Below are 23,410 nucleotides of genomic sequence, written 5' to 3' on the forward strand. Positions count from 1 at the left end.
ATGAATATTTTACTTCAATGTTTTCATTTATGTTTGTAAGGAAAATATGTCATAATTTTATTTCCTTGTACGACCTTGTCCACAATTAGAATCAAGGTTATATTGGCCTCATAAAATGGATTGTTAACATTTTTTTCTTTTTTCTCCTATTTAACGCTGCATTAGAAAAATTTATTTGGTCCTTGGAGTTATAATAAACCTTTCTGAACCCCCTAGACCTTGTGTCTTTGGAGAGGAGAGGGGAGGCATTAGGAAAAACTTTGATTGCTTCACTGCCATGAGTTTATTCAAGTGGTCCTATTTCTATTTCTGTTTTTAGACATTCTCATCACAAAACAAAATTTGGCTTTCAGTGATTCCTCCCCTTTTTTTTAGTTTTCTACATCTGCTCTTTCTTTACAATTATCTTGTTATACAGTTTACTTTTAGTCTGTTCCTTCCCTAGTTTCTTGATATGAATACTTAGGCTGTTTATTTTCAAGTGTTCTTATTTTCTGATAAACAACTTTAAAGCTTTAGATACATCCCACATACTTAAATATGTGGTACTTTCCTCGTCGCTCTTTTCTAGATATTTTATAATTTCCAAGTTACTTCCTTCTAACGCAGGATTACTTAAGGGTATAAAATTTAGCTTTCAAACATATGGCCTGTTTCTTACACTGTATCTTCATTTTTTGCTTTGCACTTAGAGAACATGGTCTTTATTGTGTTCTTTTGAAATCTGTTGAGACAGGTGAACCTTGGATACTTGGAGCATAAGAGGTGTCATTTACAGAATATAACAAAATGACTCTTTAAACAATATTTTATCTTTGGGACTTCCCTGGTGACCCAGGGGTAAAGAATCCACCTGCCGATGCAGGGACACGGGTTCAATCCCTGGTCTGGGAAGATCCCACGTGCTGTGCAGCAAGTAAGCCTGCGCGTTGCAACTGCTGATCCTGAGGGCCACAAGTAGAGAGTCCAAGCACCGCAGCGAAAGATCCTGCGTGCCGTAACTAAGACCTGATGCAGCCAAGTAAACACACAGAAATTATGTCTCTTAAAAAATAGTACATGTGTTGTGATCCATATTTCTTTCACATTTTATCCAAATGCTTCCTCTCTTCCAGCTCTTTGCCCTACCGTTAGACATTACTCAGAACACAGCCATGTTCCCAGTCATTTCCAGAGCTACCTCCATGAGAGGGATCTCAGAAAGTCAGACAGGACAGCAAGAGAGACACAGCCTTCCTACTCCTGAGATCACAGGCTCCCCATCTTCCTCAGCTCCTTTGCAGTTTGACAGCTCAAGCTCACAAAGTCACTTTGCCTGTTTTTAACTTGCTGTAAGGTCCACATTTACACTTGCCTTTTTATGCCTTTAAAGCAGGCTTTTTCTATACGGTTCAAACCACATATCATCTATTTGGAAATGGCTCTGAACCCATAGGTCTAACCCCGGACCACCCAGCTAAGAAAGCTTTAGAAAGATGCATTTCCAACTCCCTCCTGCGTTATCTCCACCTGGAAGGCCCCCTGACATCCTGAATTCAAAACATCTAACACTTAATTGACCAAGCAAGCCAGCATCGTTTCGATGTCTCTGTTTTAATGCTACTGGCATTTTCCTAGACCCTTCATAGGAAATCTGGGAGTCTCTGCTATTCTTCCCTTTCACTTGCCTCAGCCTCAGCAGTTTCCTGGGGTCCAGCCCCTCACCCTCACCCCTTTGCCCCCACCATCCTAGTCCCGATCAGCTGCTGCCTCTTCAATTGTCCTCGTACCTCAGCCCCGCTCCCTCACCCCACCCACTGCTTTCAAGTCAATTTCCATCACAGACACTTTCAAATTTGCTCTTTGTCTTCTTTAAAATCATGAGTAGGTAACATGTAAGAATCTTGGGACTTGCCAGATGGTGCAGCGGAAAAGAATCTGCCTGCAATGCAGGAGCCACAGGTTCAATCCTTGGATTGGGAAGGGCCTGATAGCTTACGGTGAATGGTCTTCAAAGAAGATTTAACTTCGGGACCAGGGACCAGGCTTGATCACTCATGAGCTTTCGTATAGCAGAGTTTTATTAAAGCATAAAAAGGGACAGAGAAAACTTCTGACATAGACATCAGAAGCGGGGTGGACAGTGCCCCCTGCTAGTTTTAGCAAGCTGTTTTATGTCTGTTAAAAAGTTATTAATCAGATAAGAGAGACACCTCAAGGCTGAGGGAGTTTCACCAGGCCCCTCTCCCACAATATGCATTTTTGAGATAGGAAGGCATGAGGTGTGTCATCCCCCGGCCATAAAACAATTGATATGAATACTGGTTTGTTGAGCTATTATCAGCCAAAAGTTAGCCTTAGGTGGAACCATTTTGAAGAAAGGCAAATTCCAAAGCAAATACATAGTTTCATTAACACAGCTTAAAAAAAAACTTCCGTAAGAAAAATGTATTGGTTAGCTCAAGGTTTGAGAAAGGTTAAGTTCAGGTGGAACCAGGTGTCATCATAGCAACAAAGAATTTTAAGAGACACTTGCAGCCTATTTCCTCCCTTTGGAGACCCCTGGCCTTCCTGCCTGTTAACTTCTCAATCCCCTGGAGGAGGGCATGGCAACCCACTCCAGTATTCTTGCCTGGAGAATCCCATGGACAGAGGAGCCTGGCTGGCTACAGTCCTTGAGGTCACAAAGAGTTGGACTCAACTGAGAGACTGAACGCACACACACACACACACACACACATCATATTAAATAATTCAGTAAGATGCTTTACGTATCACAACTTTTACTTGAAAACTATACAATTTTAACACAAGAAACCATACAGCAATCAGAATCTGATTGATATTATCAGTGTTTGGTAACAGTTAATTACCTTCTGTCCACGTCATTCCTAATACTGCTTTAGTTTTATTAAGTATTCTTTGCAGTCTCTTCCCACATTTAAAACATGTCCATATAGACACATTGTGCTGCTGTTCCATGATGAATGCAGCTCCCAGGTCTTTCTACACGTTGCTGTGTTTCACCCTCTACCCTGGGAATAGCCTCTGAAGAGCAGTAGATCTTTATTCACCAAGAGGATTCAAGAATGAGAATTCCAAGGTTGTAAGGGACCTGATCTCTCAAGTAGCTTAAAGGCCCTGCTGGTATTTTTTTTTAAGATTTTTTTTTAACGCAGACTATTTTTAAAGTCTTCACTGAATCTTTTACAATACTGCTTCTGTTTTATGTTGTGTTTTTTTTTAGCCCCAGGACATGTGGGCTCTTAGGTCCCTGACCAGGGATAGAACCTGCAACCCCTGCATTGGAAAGCGAAGTCTCAACCACTGGACCACCAGGGAAGTCCCAAGACCCTGCTATTAATATTATTAACACATTCCTCAGCATCATGGCAAACAGTTGAACTGCCATTAACCTTGAAGCAGTCCAGTCCACCCCTGTAGATCTAACGACATTTAGGAAGCTCTTTCCTCCACTGAGCCAAAACCCTAGAGTGCTCCCTCCTTCGCTCTGATGCTCTCCTGTGAGGTCATACAGGACAAATTTAGCCCCTCTTCCTCAGGACAACTTTTCAACCCTTTGGCCATCTGCAGGCTCTGGTAACTCCATGAACCTCCTCTTGCAAGCTGATTACAAGCATCTTCATCTTTTCCTCACTACACAGATTTCTGAATCTGCTCACCATGTGCTTTCCTCAGAGTGTGCACAGTGTGTCTGGGCCCCTTCAAGGACAGTGGAGCCACAACCACTCCCCAGGAATGGGCTGATGAGGCAGTGGTGCCCTGGACAGGATGACCCTGGCCATGTCAGCACTGGAAAGCCTATAGGCTTCACAAACCAGCTCATTGGAAGCATCATGGTCCTCCCAGCTGCTGGAAAGCAAGTGGTTGCTAGCTGGACTAGAGGAAAATCGATGACAGATGGACAGCTGCACCGATTCAGGAGAAACACGCTCTTCCTGTGAAGGTGAACACAAGGCTGGAGACCAAGCCAGGTTAGAGTGAGCAGTCCATTTTATCAGGGCCTGACAAATATGTTCAACAGCTCGCCGGGGCAAAGAAAAGAAAGCCTTAAGAAAAAAAAAATAGTATTCAGTTTTCCTAGGAAGCATCCTTTAGTATTACTCTATTTCCTAGATATGTCTGTTCATGGGCCATGCCTTCTCTAGGCACTTGCAAATTTGTTTTCCCTTCTACAGTGGGTGAGAGATTGATGGAATTTCTGTGAACAAATGAACATGACATTTGCCAGTGGGTGCTGATTAACACAGCAGAAGGCCTTCAGTTCTAGCTGAATCCTAAGAGAAAATGTAGGACACGTGGAGGCGGAAAAGAAACTCCAGATAAAGGAATTTTCCTGAAAGGCCGCCCAGATAATCTGCAACCACGAAGTACAATCGGACCGTCTTCTTATCTTTCCTGAGAAACAGAAAAACATTAAAGGGAGGCTCAGGTCAGCCTGGATCATTCCACTTCGTCAAGAAGGAACGGTATGGTACAGTTGGTGGGAGGACAGTTGGTGAAAAGCATCTCTATGGTTCTTGTTGCCCTTAAGATAAAGCACAATTTCCTTAACCTGGCTAACTGGGTGGGTAGTGATGCCAGCTAACCACAATGAGGATTCAGTTTAGCAGAAGAAAGAAATTATTATTTGTTGAGTGCCTACGATGATATGGCCATTGTGACTCTATAAAATGCACGTAGTCTATACCATTGAGACCTGCCCTGTGAAAAAGTTATCATTATTTTCATTTAATAAATGATGATTCCAGGATGCAGATTGCAATGATTTCCTAGTGAGAAGGAGAGCTAGGATCTGAACCCAAGTCTGAGTCCATCTCAACATCACCATGGAACCAGAGAAGGGGGAACAACGCCTTCTAGAAGGAGTTAAGAGAGTGAAAATGGGGAAACGGGTGGCCTTTGAGAAAAACAGATCCTCCCCACTATATATGCATCCATGTTTATTAATCTTTGCTGTTGTTGCTGTTCCATCACTAAGTCTTTATGCCCACGCAAAACTTTATTCCTTGGTCCTGATTTGAGCCTTGCGTTTGACTCTCCAGTTTTGGCATTTATCTTGACTACCTCCCAATAATATTTCATCAAATTTATGGCTATTATTTCCTCAAACATGTATTTCTGCCCCAGTATCTCTCTCTGGGCTCCTTCTGACACTCCAATTACACATACATTAGACCAACTGACATGGTCTCATAATTACCAAGGCTCTCTTCATTTTTTTAAATTATTTTTTCTCTCTGTCCTTTTGTGTAGATAATTTCTATTGACTTGTCTTCAAGTTTACTGATCACTTCTAATGTAAAGTCCAATCTCCTGTGAAGATAATCCAGTAATAGCTCTTTAAATTTCAGATGCTGTGTTTTTCAGTCCTAGAAATTCTATTTCATTATTTTATAGTTTACATTTCTCTGTTGATATTACTCTATTACCCCACCCTGTCCATCTTTTTCCTGTAAATTGCTTCATGTATTTATAATATCTATTTTTGATCCTCGTCTGCTAATTTAAACATCGGACTCACCTCTTGGTCTGCTTCTATTGACTTTTTTCCTTTAACTATTAATCTCTTTTGTTTGTTTCTTTCTATTACTCCTTCCTTATGGAATGTTTCCCAGTGACTTACCGGTACTCTAGCCGCCCTTAGACTCTGCCCCTTCAGCCTAGTAAGGGAGACACTTTCTATTCGCCTGCTTGCTCTTACTCTTTTAAATAAGCAACTGTGAACTTTTGGAAGTGCCCTCAGGGAAAAGGCTGGTTCAGTGTGGTGCTTACCAAGTTTGTTTCCCTTATTTCAAGAACTGTGTTCCCTCCAGGTTCTGCCCAGAGCCATACCTGGATGCCCTTCAGTGGCTCAGATGGTAAAGAGTCTGCCTGCAATGCAGAAAACCTGGGTTCGATTCCTGGGTCGGGAAGATCCCCTGAAGAAGGGAATGGTTACCCACTCCAGTATTCTTGCCTGGAGAATTCCATGGACAGGGGAGCCCAGCAGGCTACAATCCATAGGGTCACAAAGAGTTGGACATGACTGAACGACTAACACACACACATGATGGTTTAATAATATTGTGTTAGTTACTGCTGTATGACAACATGAATCAGCTGTGCGACCCCATAGACAGCAGCCCACCAGGCTCCCCATCCCTGGGATTCTCCAGGCAAGAACACTGGAGTGGGTTGCCATTTCCTTCTCCAATGCATGAAAGTGAAAAGTGAAAGTGAAGTCGCTCAGTCATGTCCGACCCTCAGCGACCCCATGGACTGCAGCCTTCCAGGCTCCTCTGTCCATGGGATTTTCCAGGCAAGAGTTCTGGAGTGGGGTGCCATTGCCTTCTCCGATACATATATACATATGTATATATACATACACACCCTCTTGGACCTCCCTCCCACCCACCTCCCGTCCCACCCTTCTAGGTCATCACAGAGTACTGGCTAAGCTCCCTGTGCTATATTTCCTTGCCCTTAAAAAAACAAAACAAACAAACAAACAAAAACTGTTGCATTGGGCATAAGAAATTTCATTCATAGGAATTACTTTACTTTTATTTACTTTACTTATACACAGCATTATTCCAAAAGAAGAATTTGAGACAACTTACCAAAAAAACATATTAAATAATAAATAATAAAAATAAAATGAGACCAAAAATGAGTCAGTAAATAGCTTCCCTTCTTGAATTTCAAAATATTTGGCAGTGAGAATCACAGACGGTTTTACCTACTCTGTCTGTAAAAACTGGAAAGCAGAGAAAACGCACCCTGATAAATATGTCTCCTGTTACCTCTAACACAGTCACAATATTAAGCCAAAAACATAAAAAAGAGCTCCAGGTGAGAGAGCCCAGCTGTTAGTCTTTGCAGTGGGCAGCATTCCTGGGAAGGCTTTGTCACTGCTTGGATCCTCATACATTGTCATCATTTTGATATTCTGAAAGCATGTCACCTCTAGAAGCCAGCCAGCCTCGAGCCCTTAGGCCCTCTCTGGAGTTGCTTTTACACCCTGGGCTGTGGAAGTTCAGGACTGGGACATGCCCAGGAGCATCTGGTCACAAGATCTGGGGCGAGAACTAGAGAGAAGATGGTGGCCCCTCAGATCCAGCTTTGCTTCTGCCACCTGACTGTGCGCCTGCTTCTTTGTTTTACCCAAATCTGTTGAGGCAATCTGTCTACTGTGATTATATTTTCAAATGTTTGACCAAATGGTTACAAGTTTTAATAGGTTGATTAAATGCCCAAGTGAAAATGGTCATTCAGTCCAATTAAAGAGGTTTCCATCACTTGTTAAATCACTTTTGACTTAAGCAACTATACTTATACATGCTTCTGACTCATGAATATACATTTAATCCATATTCAGATACATGGAGCAAAACAGTAAACATAGGGAAAAAAACGAAGTTGCTTTCCTAATCAACCGGAGGTCAAGGTAACCAAATTGTTGATAAAGGGAAGTTTCTTTTTTTAGAAATATTGTAGGCCATAAATAAAGGGGAATGCAAGAATTTAAATACCACCATCTTGCAGCTTCTAATAAAATAACAGATTAAGACAATGATCATTAGGGGCTGCTGACTTCACCAAAAGAGAGAGAACCAGTTATTCAATGTCTCCTGGATGCTTACACACCCCACCTATGGATTCTGATCAGTCTTCTAATTTCCAATTTGCAGAAAATACAGAGGCTTTACAAGCATGTTCATGCAATCCAGGCTGAAGGAGACAGTACCAGAATAAATGATCTAGTTTTTTAAACAAATAAATTATAAGGAAAAATAGATAGAAGGGTGAATTTATAGACCAAAAGAGACTAAATCAATTGCAGTATATGGACTCTATTTGGATCTTGATTCAAAGGGATGGTTTGAAAAAACATTTATAAGACAAGAGTAGAAATACGCACTCATGGGATATTTGATGATATTATGGAACTATTTTTTGAGGTATGATAATGGCATTGTGGTACGTTTTCTTAAAATCTGCTCTTAGAAAGAGATACGTGCCTAACTATTCCTGGGATGAAATGATATGATACCTGAGATTTGCTGTGAAACAACCTGGGATGGAGAAGAGAGTGTGAGTAGGAACAGAGATGAAGCACATAATCCCTGAGTGACAACTGCTGAAGCTGAGTTACTGAAGCTTCACTATATTAGTCTACTTTTACACATGGTTGAGATTTTTCATAATAAAGAATGAAAAATTAAGCATTTTTTAAAACTCCACTGAAAGAAATAACAGGGCTCATGCTCAGTCACTCAGTCGTGTCCGACTCTTTGTGACCCCATGGACTGTAGCCTGCCAGGCTCCTCTGTCTGTGGGATTCTCCAGGCACAAATACTGGAGTGGGTTGCCATTCCCTGCTCCAGGGGATCTTCCCCACCCAGGCATCGAACCCAGGTCTCCTGCATTGCAGGCAGATTCTTGACCGTCTGAGCTATTGGGGAAGCCCATCACCTAACTCCAAAGATGTCTGTGAATTCTGAGTTCTTCAGGGACCCTGCAACTTTTGGTGGGAGGGTGTGCTTACTTTCTGGTTCTTACAAGTGTTCCACGTGGTTGGGGTTGATGGATACGTGATCTCCAGACCAATCAAGGGTTACTTTATCAGACACTACTTGACCCACTGCTTCCTACCAAGGGTGCAGTTGCTTTCTCCAGACACAGAAATCCCCACCAACCTCCAGCTGCCATGCTCTCACCCTCCCCACCCCAGGACGGGCATCTCCAACACCATGCCTGTGCCTTCTGGACCAGGACCAGGGCCAGGACAATCCTGGGCAGTGCCACACACAACAAAAGGAATTTTCAACATGGCACTTTGAAAAGTCTCTCCCCGCCTTGCCCCTGTTATTTGACCTTTCCACACTCAAAAAGGAAATGAAAGCTGAGATCATTACACACATGCAAAAGACACATAAAATAAAATGTGTCTTAAAGCATGTCTCCACATGACCAGCTACATGTCCCTTAAAGGTGTCTCAGATTACCCTGAGAAAGGCCTATTTTGGCTTCCCCAAGTGCCTCCTCACTTCAGAAGTTCGCACCAGTGAGCAGCCTGCTGTTCTAACCATCTTGTGAATTTAGATTGTTTGGTTAATTATAAACACATTTCAAAGTCATTCTTTCTGGCCTTTTCCTTGGAATGAGTGACTGCCGCTCCACAGCTCACAGAATAGTCTTCCATAGTTTTCAGTCAAGGTTCAGGGAGAAATATGCCACACCGGGATTTGATTATTTACCAACATAATGTTGGATCCTGGCCAACGAGACACCAATATATTTTTCCTTTGAAGTCTGACATATTGTCTGCTGCTTTCAATGCTGTGTTCTTGGCCAGGAGACAAAATAACTGTGGCTGTTTCAAAAATCACCTCTGATTCAATTCGGGGTGGGGAGGGGGGTGCAGATATCTTATGATTGGTTCATCTTACAGACAATGAGCCCTTCTCCTACAGAAGGTGTGTCCCCTGAGGTGGGGCATGTCTATGGGCCTCTGACAGCCACTGGCCCCTGCTCTGGGATCAGTCCTCCCACACAGCTAGTTGGGAAAGAGTTTAGCAAATTCTTGGCTCTGTGGCTAGAAACAGAGAAGTGTAACAAGATCACAGTACATTCTCATGATGTCTTGGGTTGTCTTTTGCTTCCTCTTGTTTGAAGAGCCCAAAAGACTAGGACACAGAAAACAGGTTTTGTAGTAGTTTGAGTTTCCAGAGCTATCCCTGCCAGGATCAGTTCAGTTCAGTCGCTCAGTCGTATCCAACTCTTTGTGACCCCATGGACTGAAGCATGCCAGGCTTCCCTGTCCGTCACCAACTCCCGGAGCTTACTCAAACTCATGTCCACCGAGTTGCTGATGCCATCCAACCATCTCATCCTCTGTCATCCCCTTCTCCTTCCACCTTCAATCTTTTCCAGCATCAGGGTCTTTTCAAATGAGTCAATTCTTCGCATCAGGTGACCAAAGTATTGGAGTTTCGGCTTCAGCATCAGTCCTTCCAATTAATATTCAGGATTGATTTCCTTTAGGATGGACTGCTTGGATCTCCTTGCAGTCCAAGGGACTCTCAAGAGTCTCCTCCAACACCACAGTTCAAAAGCATCAATTCTTCAGCGCTCAGGTTTCTTTATAGTCCAACTCTCACATCCATACATGACCACTGGAAAAACCATAGCTTTGGCTAGACAGGCCTTTGTTGGCAAAGTAATGTCTCTGCTTTTTAATATGCTGTCTAGGTTGGTCATATCTTTTCTTCCAACGAGCAAGTATCTTCTAATTTCATGGCTGCAGTCACCATCTGCAGTGATTTTGGAGCCCCCCAAAATAAAGTCTGTCACTGCTTCCCCATCTATTTGCCATGAACTGATGGGACCAGATGCCATGATCTTCGTTTTCTGAATGTTGATCTGCCAGGCTGGGGGGAGCCTAAAACCCAGAATAACCTTAAGAATTCCCTGAGCTACTTCTGCTGTTGTTGTTTGTCATCTATCATTTCCTGACCACTGCAGCCTCTCACTGCAGAATTTTTACCTCTCACCAAACTGCCTAGATGGGGGTTTCTAAACGACAGCACCAAAGAATTTACAGTTAGAAGTAATTTTTTACAAAATGGTTTAACACTCTGAAACAAAGACAATTCTCATTAATTGAGAAGAAAACCTCTTAAAAGTTATTTACTTCCACTTCCCAACTAGGTAGAATTGATTTCCCATTTGAATACCTCTACTGATGAAGAGTTCATTGCCCTACAGCACTGGACAGTGTGTGTTAGTTGCTCAGTTGTGTACGACTCTGTGCAACACCATGGACTGTAGCCCACCAGGCTCCTCTGTCCATGGGATTCTCTAAGCAAGAATACTGGAGTGGGTTGCCATGTCCTCCTCCAGGAGATCTTCCTGACCCAGGGTTCAAACCTGCGTGTCCTATATCTCCTGCATTGCAGACGGATTCTTTATCCACTGAGCTACCAGGGAAGCCCCATTGGACGGTACTAGTACAATATTAGAATTGCAAAGGTATAATCAGATAATTCCCCATCTCTTACTTAAGTGCTATAAGCCAGGTATAAATATGAATTAACTGTTCATTTCAAGGCATTTAGAAAGAATATAACAACAGCCAGGTATACTGAGTAAAATCTTGGAAGTTAATGTAACTACTGGTATTGACTCTGTGGTACATAAGGGAAGGCTACTGTGTTGGAATTTTTATTTCCTTTTATATCTCTAAGTTCATTATTTTTCAATGCAACTTTACTCAATGTATTTATTATTCTTGGCACAATAGCTTACAATACACACTCTCATTAGGATTCTTATGTGTGAGTACGTGTATGTGTGTATAGCACAGGGAACTCTACTCACTGCGTCATGGTGACCTAAATGGGAAGGAAATCCAAAAGAGAGGGGATACACGTGTGGCTGATTCACTTTGCTGTGCAGCAGAAAGTAACACAATATTATAAAGCAACTACATTCCAATAAAAATTTTTAAATACATAACATTTTTTAACAGCACCCTTTTCACTCCTAAAAGTATCTGAGTTTGGATAATAAGTGTTATGATCAAGTATTGAACTCGAAAGTTTTAAAACTCTGTATCTCACTTTTTCAGATTGCACTAAAACTCTTCACATATTAAGGCTGGCGCCCCACACACCCCTGATTTCTCTGCACTCTTCTCAATGAACAAATTCCTATCTTATTTGGAAATGATAACTCTTCCTGACGATGGAGTACCTTTAGTAAACTGAATAGCTGTTCCATACTTGAGAATGACCACTACAGAGGCAGGGGCTCATGCTCTTTGCCTGGGTGGAGGGGTCCTCTGTTCACTTTCACTAAGATACGGAGAGCTGGAGAGGACCCTTCAAAGTCAGGCACAGCATGTGGGCAACTGTCACAGGGATGTCCTTGTGCCAGAGGAAGCACTCCCTTTACTTGACCAGATCTCTTTCATCTTTGGGTGCCTCAGTTTTTCCGTCTCTAAAAGCGCCCAGTGATGCCCACTTCACAGGGCTGTGGTGTGATCAAAGGGCTGGCTGCCATTGGGCACTCAGCCGCCAGGAACAAAGACACTCAGTAATTGCAAAATGTTCGGGTCCACTTCCCCAGCCTGTGAAAAAGGGGCTCCCACTGACTTGAAAGAGAGCAACACGCACAGACGAGGAGAAGCCCACCGGGAGAGCAGGCCTATTACCTTCATTATCATTGTCCTAAAGTGCGGAGGGAAGAAAAGAGCCATGAAAAGTTAAAGAACAGTGATCACAGAAAAACAAGACAAGGGTAAAACTAACTGGGCCACAAAAGAGAGCCTGAAAAAAATGAACGTCTTGTCTTAAAAATAATCTTTGAAGACTGCATGCCAGAAACAGCTTTTAAGGAACTGTCCATACATTATCTGGCCACTTGACATAATAACACATTCATACATTTCTTAGAATGAAACCTGCCCTTGACCCTCACTGTACCCTTCCTTACATCACCCATCCTAAGCTAAATGCTAATGGGAGTGCATTTTCAGAGTGGATTAAATTTAAAAGTTTATATTTAGACAGCATTCCATAAGGTCCATTCAAATGATTAACTGACAGATAATGAAACAGGAATAGCTGATACTCTGTTGGCATAAAATACTAAAGCCTTCCCAGGCTAAAGAATGAGTTTGGACGAGTACACAATGCCACTGTTGCTTTGGTGACCTCGCAGGGAAGTTGATGTAAGACATTCTCCTGCATGTTAATGCTTGCTACTAAGATCAGATGGGGGGAAATGATAAATAGTAGGAGATGTCACTCCAAGCAGTGTTTTCCCGGCAAAAGCTGTATCTCAAGAGTCCTTCAGAGCACTCTGGAAATGCACAGAAATTCACAAATCAATTTGCTAAATTGACTTGGCTGGAAATCATGCTTTTGTGCATGGATGATCTAGCCGAAAGGCAATTCTGACTCTACCAGACTGTCCCAGGACTCCTGTAACCAGAGCCAAGTGTCCGGGGACATGAGGAAAAGAGTGTGGACTTCCGGTCAGTTAGACCTAGGCTCACATTTGAGCTCCATCATCTCTATGGCTGAGGGACTTGTGATAAATCATATGAGCTCTCTGAGAAGGGGATTATGTACTCCGACCAGCTTTACAAGGTACTGTGAGGACTAAATGCCCAAGACGTGTCAAGAAGCTGCAGTTAGTCTTACTTTTTCAGTACAACTATAAACAACTTGAATGACGGAACCCCACCCCAAAACCCATCCACTCCCCAGCACAGACCAGGTGGACAAGCTATATCAAGAGAGGATGGTTTTGAAAGCACAAATATCAAATGTTTGCGTGCAGTTAACCAAAGCAGAGGCCTTCATTTAAGCACCTGGAAGAGGCAAACTGCAGTTCTAATAAAGCAAAACTCCTCAGATGTCAGGGGATGTTATTCTGGTTTACGATCTGTATATTTCTGCACTGGTAGAGGTTAGGTACACAATTTGTTTCTTTTAAAAGCACACCCCTTGGCCATTCACAGTGGGCTTCCCAGGGTAGCCTGCAGCCAGATGAGCCTACAGCCTGGAGTACGGAAGATGCAGAAGCCAAGGGGAGAGTCTCAGAGGAACCCCATCAGCCTCCCCACTCCATGGCTAAGAAAACTGAGGCTGGGAGAGGGGGAGCTGCTTGCCCAGTCAAACAATGAAGGCCTTGGGTTAGGATTTTTAGGGAAGTCACTCTAAAGCAAACCTTTCACAAACTTATAGTAATAATAATCCCGCTACAGAGCTTTATGCACTGATATTTTCAATTATGTGGCCAACAACATTATTAGTCCTTTGGGAAAGAGTCTTTCCTAAAATATCAGGACAGGAGGAAATCTATGACCAGTCAGTCTCATTTCACATTTCCCAGTATGACATGGAACCTAGTTTCTAACCTAGTTTCTGGGGGTTCACAAAGCTAAAAGACACCGAAAGAACCCTTTGTACAATTACATGACTCTTTTCGTGCCCTGGTAACAGACACTCAGCTTGGCCTATGACTTGAGTAAAAATGCTGTCATTGAATGTAATTTCTCAGAGGAAACTTAACAAATCAAACAGTGAGCACACATCTTATAGTAATAACTAATGCAAGGAGATCAAATCAGTCAATCCTAAAGAAAATCGACCCTGAATATTCATAGGAAGGACTGATACTGAAGTTAAACCTCCAATATTTTTGCCACCCAACACAAAGAGCCGACTCACTGGAGCCGACTTTTTCCCTTCTTCTGGGAAGACTGAAGGCAAAAGGAGAAGGGGGCGATAGAGGATGAAATGGTTAGACAGCATCACCGACTCAGTAGACGTGAATTTGAGCAAACTCCAGGAGACAGTGAAGGACAGGGAAGCCTGGCATGCTCCAGTCCACGTGGTTGAAAAGAGTCAGACACAACTTAGTGACTGAACAACAACAAATGCTTTTTTCTACAAAAACCAGATACTGCGTTTAAATTTCTGGGCATTAGAACTTCTAATTACTGACCAGTATATTTTAAAAGGTGACAGCCCACACACAGCAAGATTTACAAACACCTGGGCAGAAGTGGGTCCCTGTTTCATAACTCTCCAGGGTTAATCATCAGTGATGACTAACTCTGGGATTAGGGAAACATTTTATCCTGAATATGCTAATTTAGAGACACTGTTGTCAGAAGGCTAATTTCTGGCTAAAGCAATTTTACATCAAAAGCCCTTGCAGGAGACTTCCATCAGGACCAAAGGGGAGATGGAAGCTGGAGGGGGTGTGAAGTCAGGGGAATTGAGGGCTTTAGGATGAAAGAGATCAGAGAATGTGTCTAAAGGCTAAGGGGAAGGAACCAGAGAAACAAACAAACAAAAAACAGGAATATGCTCAGTTCATAATGGAGGAGAAAGAGACTGTTCAATTAGATTGATCTCTGTGGAATAACATCTCAAAGCTATTTGAACCCCAGCTTTTATGCATATACACATGTATGTATAGTACATGTATGTATACATATAGGCTTCCCCGGTGGCTCAGACAGTAAAGAATCTGTTTGCAATGTAGAGGACCTAGGTTCAGGAAGACCCCCTGGAGAAGAGAATGACAACCCACTCCGGTATTCCTGCCTGGAGAATCCCATGGACAGAAGAGCCTGGCAGGCTACAGTCCACGGGGTCGCAAAGAGTCGGACACGACTGAAGAGACTGAGCATGCACATATATATGTATATGTGTATACGGAAAAAATCTTTCCTAGGGAAGAAAAACTCAACTCCTAAATTATCAGGTTAATTCAGAGTGTGGACATAAGAATAGTAAATATACAGTTTGATATTTGACTTGCAAAGTGAGGAAGGAAAGCATACTAAATTCTATAGAATAAGCTTTTCTGATCCCTGAAATTCTAAGAACTCGATAATTTTTTGGCTGCAACAACTTGTAAATATCTAGAAGAGCCCAGATTTTGAAGCCCTGAGGACACTTGCTAAAACTCAGAAATTTGGCACGAGTCTTTGCACACAATTTGGGTTTTCTTTCAGAATTGATATCTTACCAAATACAGCCATCTGTGTTCCCTCTGGGAAAGGTTCAACTGTTCTGTTGCCATTGACATGATGTTTGGCTAGAAAAAAAGAAAGAAAGAAAGAAAATCAAGTTAAGTGTAAAGTTCTACACACATACTAACACATGTCATTAAATGTGTCAGAGAGCCTATTTCTCATTTTTAGTTAGAAACAGCACTAAAGTTCACCCTCTTAAGAGAGTTTCAATTATTATTTTTTTTAAATCTCAGTTACAAAAAAGCCCAGAGATGGCCTCATTCGGGCATGGCATTTCACCAGTGAGCACTCCCAGGCCCGAGTATGTGCAGAGCCGTGCAGCTGGGGGTGGCAAAGCCAGCCGGCCTGGAAGCTCCTGACTCCCGGCCAGAGGGTCCCTCTGTGCCAGGACATGCCCTGGAGAACAAAGGGAGCGTGGGGCTCGGGGTGAACTGCGGTGGCTCTCCCTGAGGATTGCTGATGATCAGAAGTAAGCTGTAAAGACTACAGGGTAGGGACTTCCTTAGTGGTTCAGTGGTTAAGAATTTGCCTTGCCAAGCAGGGGATGCAGGTGAGAACCCTGGTTGCAGAACTAGGATCCCACATGCTGAGGAGCAATGCAGCCTGTGTGCCACAACTAGAGAGTCTGTGCACTACAACAAACGATCCCGCATGGCACAACAAAGATCTGCTGCAGCTAAAACCCAACGCAACCAAAGAAATAAACGCATAAGTATTAAAATAACCATAATAAAAAGACAACAGGGTAACACTGCAGACAGCATCATTTCGCAAGTCAAGCACCATTTCAGGGGCCAATGACACTTGCCTTCTTAAAGACCAGACAGACCTTCATTTCACTGCTTCCTACTACCCTTCATCCAGCCTCATCACATCTGCCAGTCACCCTTCCACCTGAATGCATATCAAGGACTTAGAAATTAAAAGTGACCGGCTTATGGTTTTCCAGCCTTAACTTACTCTCATAGCTCCCAAACCAAAACCAGGTAAGAGAAGATCTGAGTATGGCCCATCTATGAGTAGCCTAAGCAATTTGGGAACATGGACATTTACATCGAAAACACTTCGACACTGCATCATGGTGCATGGATATTTTGATCTAATGGGTCACATTAGATTTACTGAGCTCTGGCACAGGGCTCAGCACTAAAGCTAGGTACTGAGGGCTTTGGCAGAGTTGGGTGGAGACTGACATGATTCTTGCCTTTATGAGGAGTGTACAATTATCTTCAAGAGGTAAAATTTCAAAAGCAAGTTTACAATGATGTGCTAAGTCCTGGAGTGGGGACTAAAGGTACTGGAAGGGTTTGCAGCAGAGGGACAGTCAGCTGCAAGGTGGAGCCAGGGACCTGGGGAAATTACAGTTAGTGTCGAGTCTAAAAGGAGGACTAGGACTCAGAAAAGCAGAGGGTGAGGGAGCAACTCGAGTGAGAGCCAGAAGTCGATGCAGCCAAGACACTGTCCTGGGCCAGAGGACAGACTAGTCCAGGCAAGTAAAGGTGATGTGTTGAGAAGCAGCGGCACTTAAGGATAGATTGGTAGGCAGGCACCTGATCATAAAAGGTCTTGAGATTCCCATCCAAACCCACAAGACCCTAGGCAGCCGCCGGAGCACCACAGCTACACCACAGCCGCCGTGGCACCACACCACAGACCACAGGTCTTTTAGAGCCTGGAGGCTGATAAGGTTCAGTCTAGGTTAGTCGATTCCTTCCTCTCTTCCATCATTTCAGGGGCCTCCACAGGTTCCTAAGCAACGGTGTACTGTTTGAGGAACAGAAGAACTGGGTGAAGGGGAGGAACCAGGCTGAACCTGGCTCACGAGCCTTACAGTCTCAAGGCACTAACTGGCCCCTCCAGCAGATGCAGGAGGTAAGGTCACAGGTGGCCGTGGTACCTTGGACAGTGTTCAGACAATGGTAGGATCATTGGTTACTGAATCCAAAGGAAGGTGGTGAGGCTCCACGAGGAACTCACAGCTCTATTCTATAGTTAGGACCCCAGAGCCCCTGTCAGAGGTATTAAAACATATATCAAAGAGCTATAATCCCATTCAAAGGCTAACCCACTAAGCTCACTCATGAGAATTTAAAGAAAAATGCGAGAGAAAAAAAAAAAAGGTGGTAGACATAATATTTACTCATGTACTACTGGTAATAAATCTTTATATCAACTAAATATCCAAAAACAGAGAAACATTATCATTATCAAACATTATCAAAACATAGAAAATTATCATTCATAATTTATCACAAGCATGGAATATCATGTAACATTTTAAACACAGTATTTGAGAGAGAAATAGAAATGTGAAAAAATATTTGGGATAATAGTAAGTGAAAACAATGCTATTACATACTGAATGCAGACTATAATGACGGCTAACAAAAATATGAATGCTTGTGGGAAAAGACTGGCAGAGAAATATGCAAAACCAAAAATAACTATGAATATTATGCAAGATATTTATCACTATCAGTTGTCTTTGTCATTGTTAGATTCTTACTTCCCAGATGAAAATGTTTGTTTGAATTTTTCGAAGTCAACAAAGCTGTAGATTTCTAAAATTTGTTCTGCAGCACTTAGTGTCCCAGGACAGTCCATCAGGACATATGTATAGCCAGCCAAACCACTACATGGCTTCCATAAACATTGTGGCTTATTTGACATCTCCTCGGGCACAGCTCAAAAGCACTTCCAATGCAGGATGACCTTCCTCACCAAACCGGACCCTCTTCCAGCATCCCTACCCCTGGGAATAGGACCACATACTCCTACTTTCGGGGCATCCTTGCCCATTCTCTCTCCCTTGCTACGCATACCTAATCCATCACCAGATCTGGCTAATTTTGCCTTTCAGATAGCTTTAGAATCCTTTCACTTCTTCCCTTCACCACCCAAACCACCCTCGTCCCAACTCTTATGGTCTCTGCCCTGGACCCTTACAAGCACCTCCAGCTCTTCCATATCCCCTCTCCAATTCATTCTTCCCATTATCATCACAATTATCTTTTAACTGATTATATAACACCAAGTCCCTGGTCCTCTCCCCCACTTTCCATGGCTTCCCACTGCTCATACGCAGAAATCAGAACTCTTCAATGCAGCTTCAAAAACCCATGTGGTCTGGCCACCTCCGCCCCTCATTCCCTCGACTACAGTCAGAGCTGCACCCTACACTTAGTCATTATTTCAGCGAGTAGACTACAAGCTCAGAGAAGGCAGGGCTCATATGGGTTCATGGTTCCCACAGTTTCCGCACATTGTAAGACCCAACATAGGTGTTTAATGAATAGCTGCTAAATTAATGACGAGAAACAAACTACTAAGGTACTAAAAAGTCCCTCTTTAGCCATTATGAAAGATTATTATTTGATACACTGATGTATCTCTACATACACACGCATGTGTCCCTTATACATAAATGATCATTGAAAAAGGCCACTCAGAAAGTCTCCCCAGTCGGATGGCCTGGAGACCAAGGAACTCCTCTGTTCCAGTCCCTAAACACCATTCCTCTTCCCTTCCAAACCACCTTCTCCCGTCTGAGAAGGTAGAAGTGGAAAGACTGGACATGCTACCCAGAGAGGAAGGAGGAAGTTCATAAGCAACTCCCTCCTCACTGCCCAGGCTCTCCGGGACTCTGTCTTATCTTTCATTCTGCAGCCTGAGGCCCAAAGATAACAAGGCTCTAAACTTGATCTTGCATCTTTTTCTGAACCACAGCTGAGCCTTACATCACTCCCTGGAGAGCAAAGACACAGCATTAGCCAAGGATAAAGAGTGCAGAATCTAGGGCTAAGGACCTGGCCTCTGCGATAAAACTGTCTGACCCTGAATCTCAGCTCTCCCGCTGCCTAGTCGTATGACCTTGGCTCAGCAACGCAGCCTCTCTGTGCTTCCATTTCCTCATCCATACCTACCTCACGGGTTGCTCTGAGAATCAAAGGAGTTAATATACGTAAGGCACTGAGAAGAGTGCCTGGCGCACAATACACACAACTGTCAGGCTTGTATCAGCATCTACATGTGGACTTGCTTCACCCAAGATCTGAGTCAGGACTGGCAAATACACGGCACACATGTACCTCTCCTCCGCGTCCACGTCCATGGCAGACATCATTAATCAATCCCAGCACACTTTCACAATTCCCCGACTATGACCACAAAATCTCGTCTGGACTTAGCACCCCACAGAGTCTCTTATTCCTCAGGAAAGGCATGTGTGATGAAATCATTCTGCTATTCCTGGTCTCAGTGAATAAACCATAAAGATGGTACAAAGAAAGAAGCCATTTTTCCTTCTCATTTCTACATCACCCATTGCAATTTTTTAAAAAGACTCTTTGAAAGCCTCCAGACTCTATACGGCTTTATGGATAAGAGAATAGATACTGTGTGCTACTTTCCATTCCAGAAGGAGCGAACAGGGGAGGTGTTAAAAACCAAGCAAGGGCAGTTCTAGTCCTGCAGACCAAGGGCAGCTTCCCATTGACACTCTGCTCAGGCAAGTACTCGGGGGCCAAAGAACCTGAGACTGCTGAAGCATATTCTAAAGGTCAGATGAGACTGGAGGGTGAGGAGCATTTATAATTTATAATTAAAAATATTTTTTAAAAAGCATTTATAATTTTTTTTTCAAAAGTGGTGGCACATTTCACCACAGAAACAATCAAACTGACTAAACAGAGCCATCTCTCATTGACTGGGCACTGAGAGTATTGATCACCAGCAGAGCAGGAGACAGGAGGGGTCTGTCCGTCTGACAAGGACATCTGCTGCCCGGCCCAGCAGGCGGGTGCCTCCCGTCTGGCTGGCTGGGCGCTGTGGGCACACGTTCCAAAGTGCCGCACTCCAGGGGGACGACCTGGGCTGATGGCCGTGACGTGTCCTCAGTCAAGGGCGTGTGAGGACGAGGAATAGATTTCCATTTATCTTGAAAGCCCAGTGCTTGAGGAGCAGGGAGGTTAATTAGAGCAAGACTGGGTCAAAGTCAACTCTCGGAGAGATTCTGAAGGGGATTTGGTGCGGGGCTCGGAGGAACACGTTCAAAAGCTTTACAAGATGATACTGACGCTGCTTCTTGTTTTGTTTTATGAATGTCTAATGCACTTCAGACTTTATTACTGTCTTCTTCCTTGACAAAAACACAGTAAAACTCTTCAACCATGTACTTGCAACAATGCAAATACAGACACAAACTACCTGGCGATTAGTGCTGTGTCCTGTGCTCAAGTTGAGAGCTAAAATTTCTATCTTCTGGGTGGGGAGGGCATGGATTTATAAGGTAAATGGCAAAGTATTTCGTCGGGGGCTGGAGAGTGGGCCCCCACGTTCTCCTAAAGGGTCAAGCCTCTCCAGGCAGGTCATATTGGCGACACCAGCTAACTGAAGAGTCTTGTAACTGCTGCCACTGTCCTGGGAGTCCAGGCCCACTGCTGGGCCCAGAACCATCCCTGGACTGGACTAAAGCCTCAGGGCTGCAGACCACCCGGTGGTGTGAGCCCCCACCATCACGTTATTCACCCCACACATCACAACCAACTTAAACATGTCCTGAGTTGTTGCTGTTGCTGTTCAGCCACCAAGTTGTGTCCTATGTTACTCTCAGTCATTTGAGCTGTGACAAACCTCACAAGTGAATTATTTCTACCTTAGGGAATCATCAGAACTGAGGCAAAGGTTTCCAAACAAGGGCTTCTCTGGTGACTCAGTGGGAAAGAACTCACCTGCCAATGCAGGAGACATGGGTCCGACCTCTGGGTCGGGAAGATCCCCTGGAGGAGGGAATGGCAACCCACTCCAGTATTCTTGCCTAGAGAATCCCATGGACAGAGGAGCCTGGTGGGGTACAGTCCATGGGGTCTCAAAGAGTCAGACACGACTGAGCAACTAAACAACACAAATTACAGCAGAACTGATTATAAGAATGAAAAACCATTACTTGGCTCACCAAAAGGGAGACAATGAAGTAAACTGTGACACAGCCTCAGATGGAATAATACATAGCAATTTAAAAAGTATGACCATTAGTAGTTTTTTTTTTTTTTATCATGACATCAGAAAATAGTAATATATATAAACATTAAAGTGGGGAAACAGTAAAATAAAAGAAGAAATCTAGATCTTACCTAGATTTTCAAGTTGTGCAAATCTAAACATTTTCCTTTGAACCCTGTTCCTCTGTTTTCTTTGAGGAGGAGAAAGAGCAAGAGAAACGAGAGAAACTCTTAACTGAGAATAACCAATGAGTAGATTGCTTACTGCTTGATCACGTAAGGATCCTTTTCTTTCCAGGGTTCCAGAGTACCTGGAACTCTTGCCTGTCCCTGAGCCCACGGCCCCTGCATGTTGAGTGCCACTGGGGATGCTCAGGGACTTCAGGACCAACCCAGCCCAGAAACACGGCTGCCCTATTACACCCCCTCTGATGTGCAGGGCTCTGGGGCTTATGGACCCAGGAAGGCAGGCGTGCAGGGGCTGGAGGAGGGAAGGCTGATGGAGGGACTCGGGGGACATATCTGCTCCACCAAGTCAAGGCACAGGGATCTATATTCTGTCCAAATAAAATTACAGTTCAGAAAACAATGACTGAACACAGCTTATGTGCCAGGCACCGGGTTTGCTGTCAGTGTTACTACAGGGTAGACAGTGCCTGCCTTCTATTCATTCTTCACTGACCAGCAACGACTCTGCCCCACTTGTTAGGGCTGCAGACCAGGTACGTCTACACACATCTCCTGTGTTAGCAGCACTGCCTACAGCTCCTAATGCATCCTGTTACCACACAATTCTCAGACAAGCATGAGTTCCCAATTCATGCTACTTTATCCCAAGAAAAGCATTCCATCATTGTTCATTTCATTTTTAGGACTCCATTTCACTCATGTAATACTGTTATTAATTACCACATGTAAGAACCATGTCAACTTAGGCATCTATGCTAAGCATGTGATATTAATCGACGGAAAAATCTCCACCTGATTTTTGTGAAATCTCCCTGCCCCCTCTAAACACAAGTAATTCCTAATGACCACCCAAATTAGACAATCTTGAGATGAGAAATTCCATTTAAAATAAGCTTACTTGAAGGGTTAAGATCTATATGTCAGTTTGATGAATGTGACCTCTTCATGAATAACAGTGCTGAAAACAGTTGTATTGAAAAATGTGGCTGTACACCAAAATGATTTCTAAGGGATGCTTGTTATTGATCCTAAAACATACTTTAGATTTCAAAGATGGATGTCAAATGTACCTATAGAGGATCTCACAGAGATCATACTTTTTAGTATTGTTTTTTAAAATGTTGCCCTTCACAGGCTGGATTGGAGGGGAGTTTGGGGGAGGATGGATATATGTATATGTAAGAATGAGTTCCTTCGCTGCTTACCTGAAACTATCACAACCTTTGTTTGTTAATCGGCTATGCTGCTGCTGCTGCTGCTAAGTCCGACTCTGTGCGACCCCATAGACGGCAGCCCACCAGGCTCCCCTGTCCCTGGGATTCTCCAGGCAAGAACACTGGAGTGGGTTTAATCGGCTATACCCCAATACAAAATAAAAAGCTTAAAAAAAATTGCCCTTCAGAGACTTGGTGCCCCCAGCTTGCGTTTACCAGTGTCAGTTCCCCGTGTGAAAATAACCAGCGTGGTACAGAGCATCCGAGTCCTGGGAATGGAATTAAAGCATGAGCCCCACAGAGGTACGTTCTCATCTCATCAGCAGCATCTAGCATCACTTAGGACGCTCCGTGTCTGCCACTGAGACTGCTGAATCGGCTCTTACGTGCAGCTGTACACACCACCCTGAGAAGAGGCCGTGCCTGTCTGGAGCAAAGAGCCCTAGTAATCAGCGGTCGGCTTC

At 43.6% G+C, this 23,410-nt stretch overlaps 1 protein-coding gene across 4 annotated transcripts in view; it reads right to left on the reverse strand.

Moving 5' to 3' along the window:
• MSRA (methionine sulfoxide reductase A) overlaps positions 1-23,410 on the reverse strand; it is a 383,805-nt gene that overhangs the window by 208,216 nt on the left and 152,179 nt on the right. For all 4 annotated transcript variants that reach the window (XM_005209836.4, XM_024995440.1, NM_174114.2 and 1 more), the window contains 1 exon segment: positions 15,538-15,606. In XM_005209836.4, coding sequence (XP_005209893.1) covers positions 15,538-15,606 — 69 coding nt within the window.

The sequence above is a fragment of the Bos taurus genome, chromosome 8 (genome assembly GCF_002263795.3).
Source record: "Bos taurus isolate L1 Dominette 01449 registration number 42190680 breed Hereford chromosome 8, ARS-UCD2.0, whole genome shotgun sequence".
NCBI lineage: Eukaryota > Metazoa > Chordata > Mammalia > Artiodactyla > Bovidae > Bos > Bos taurus.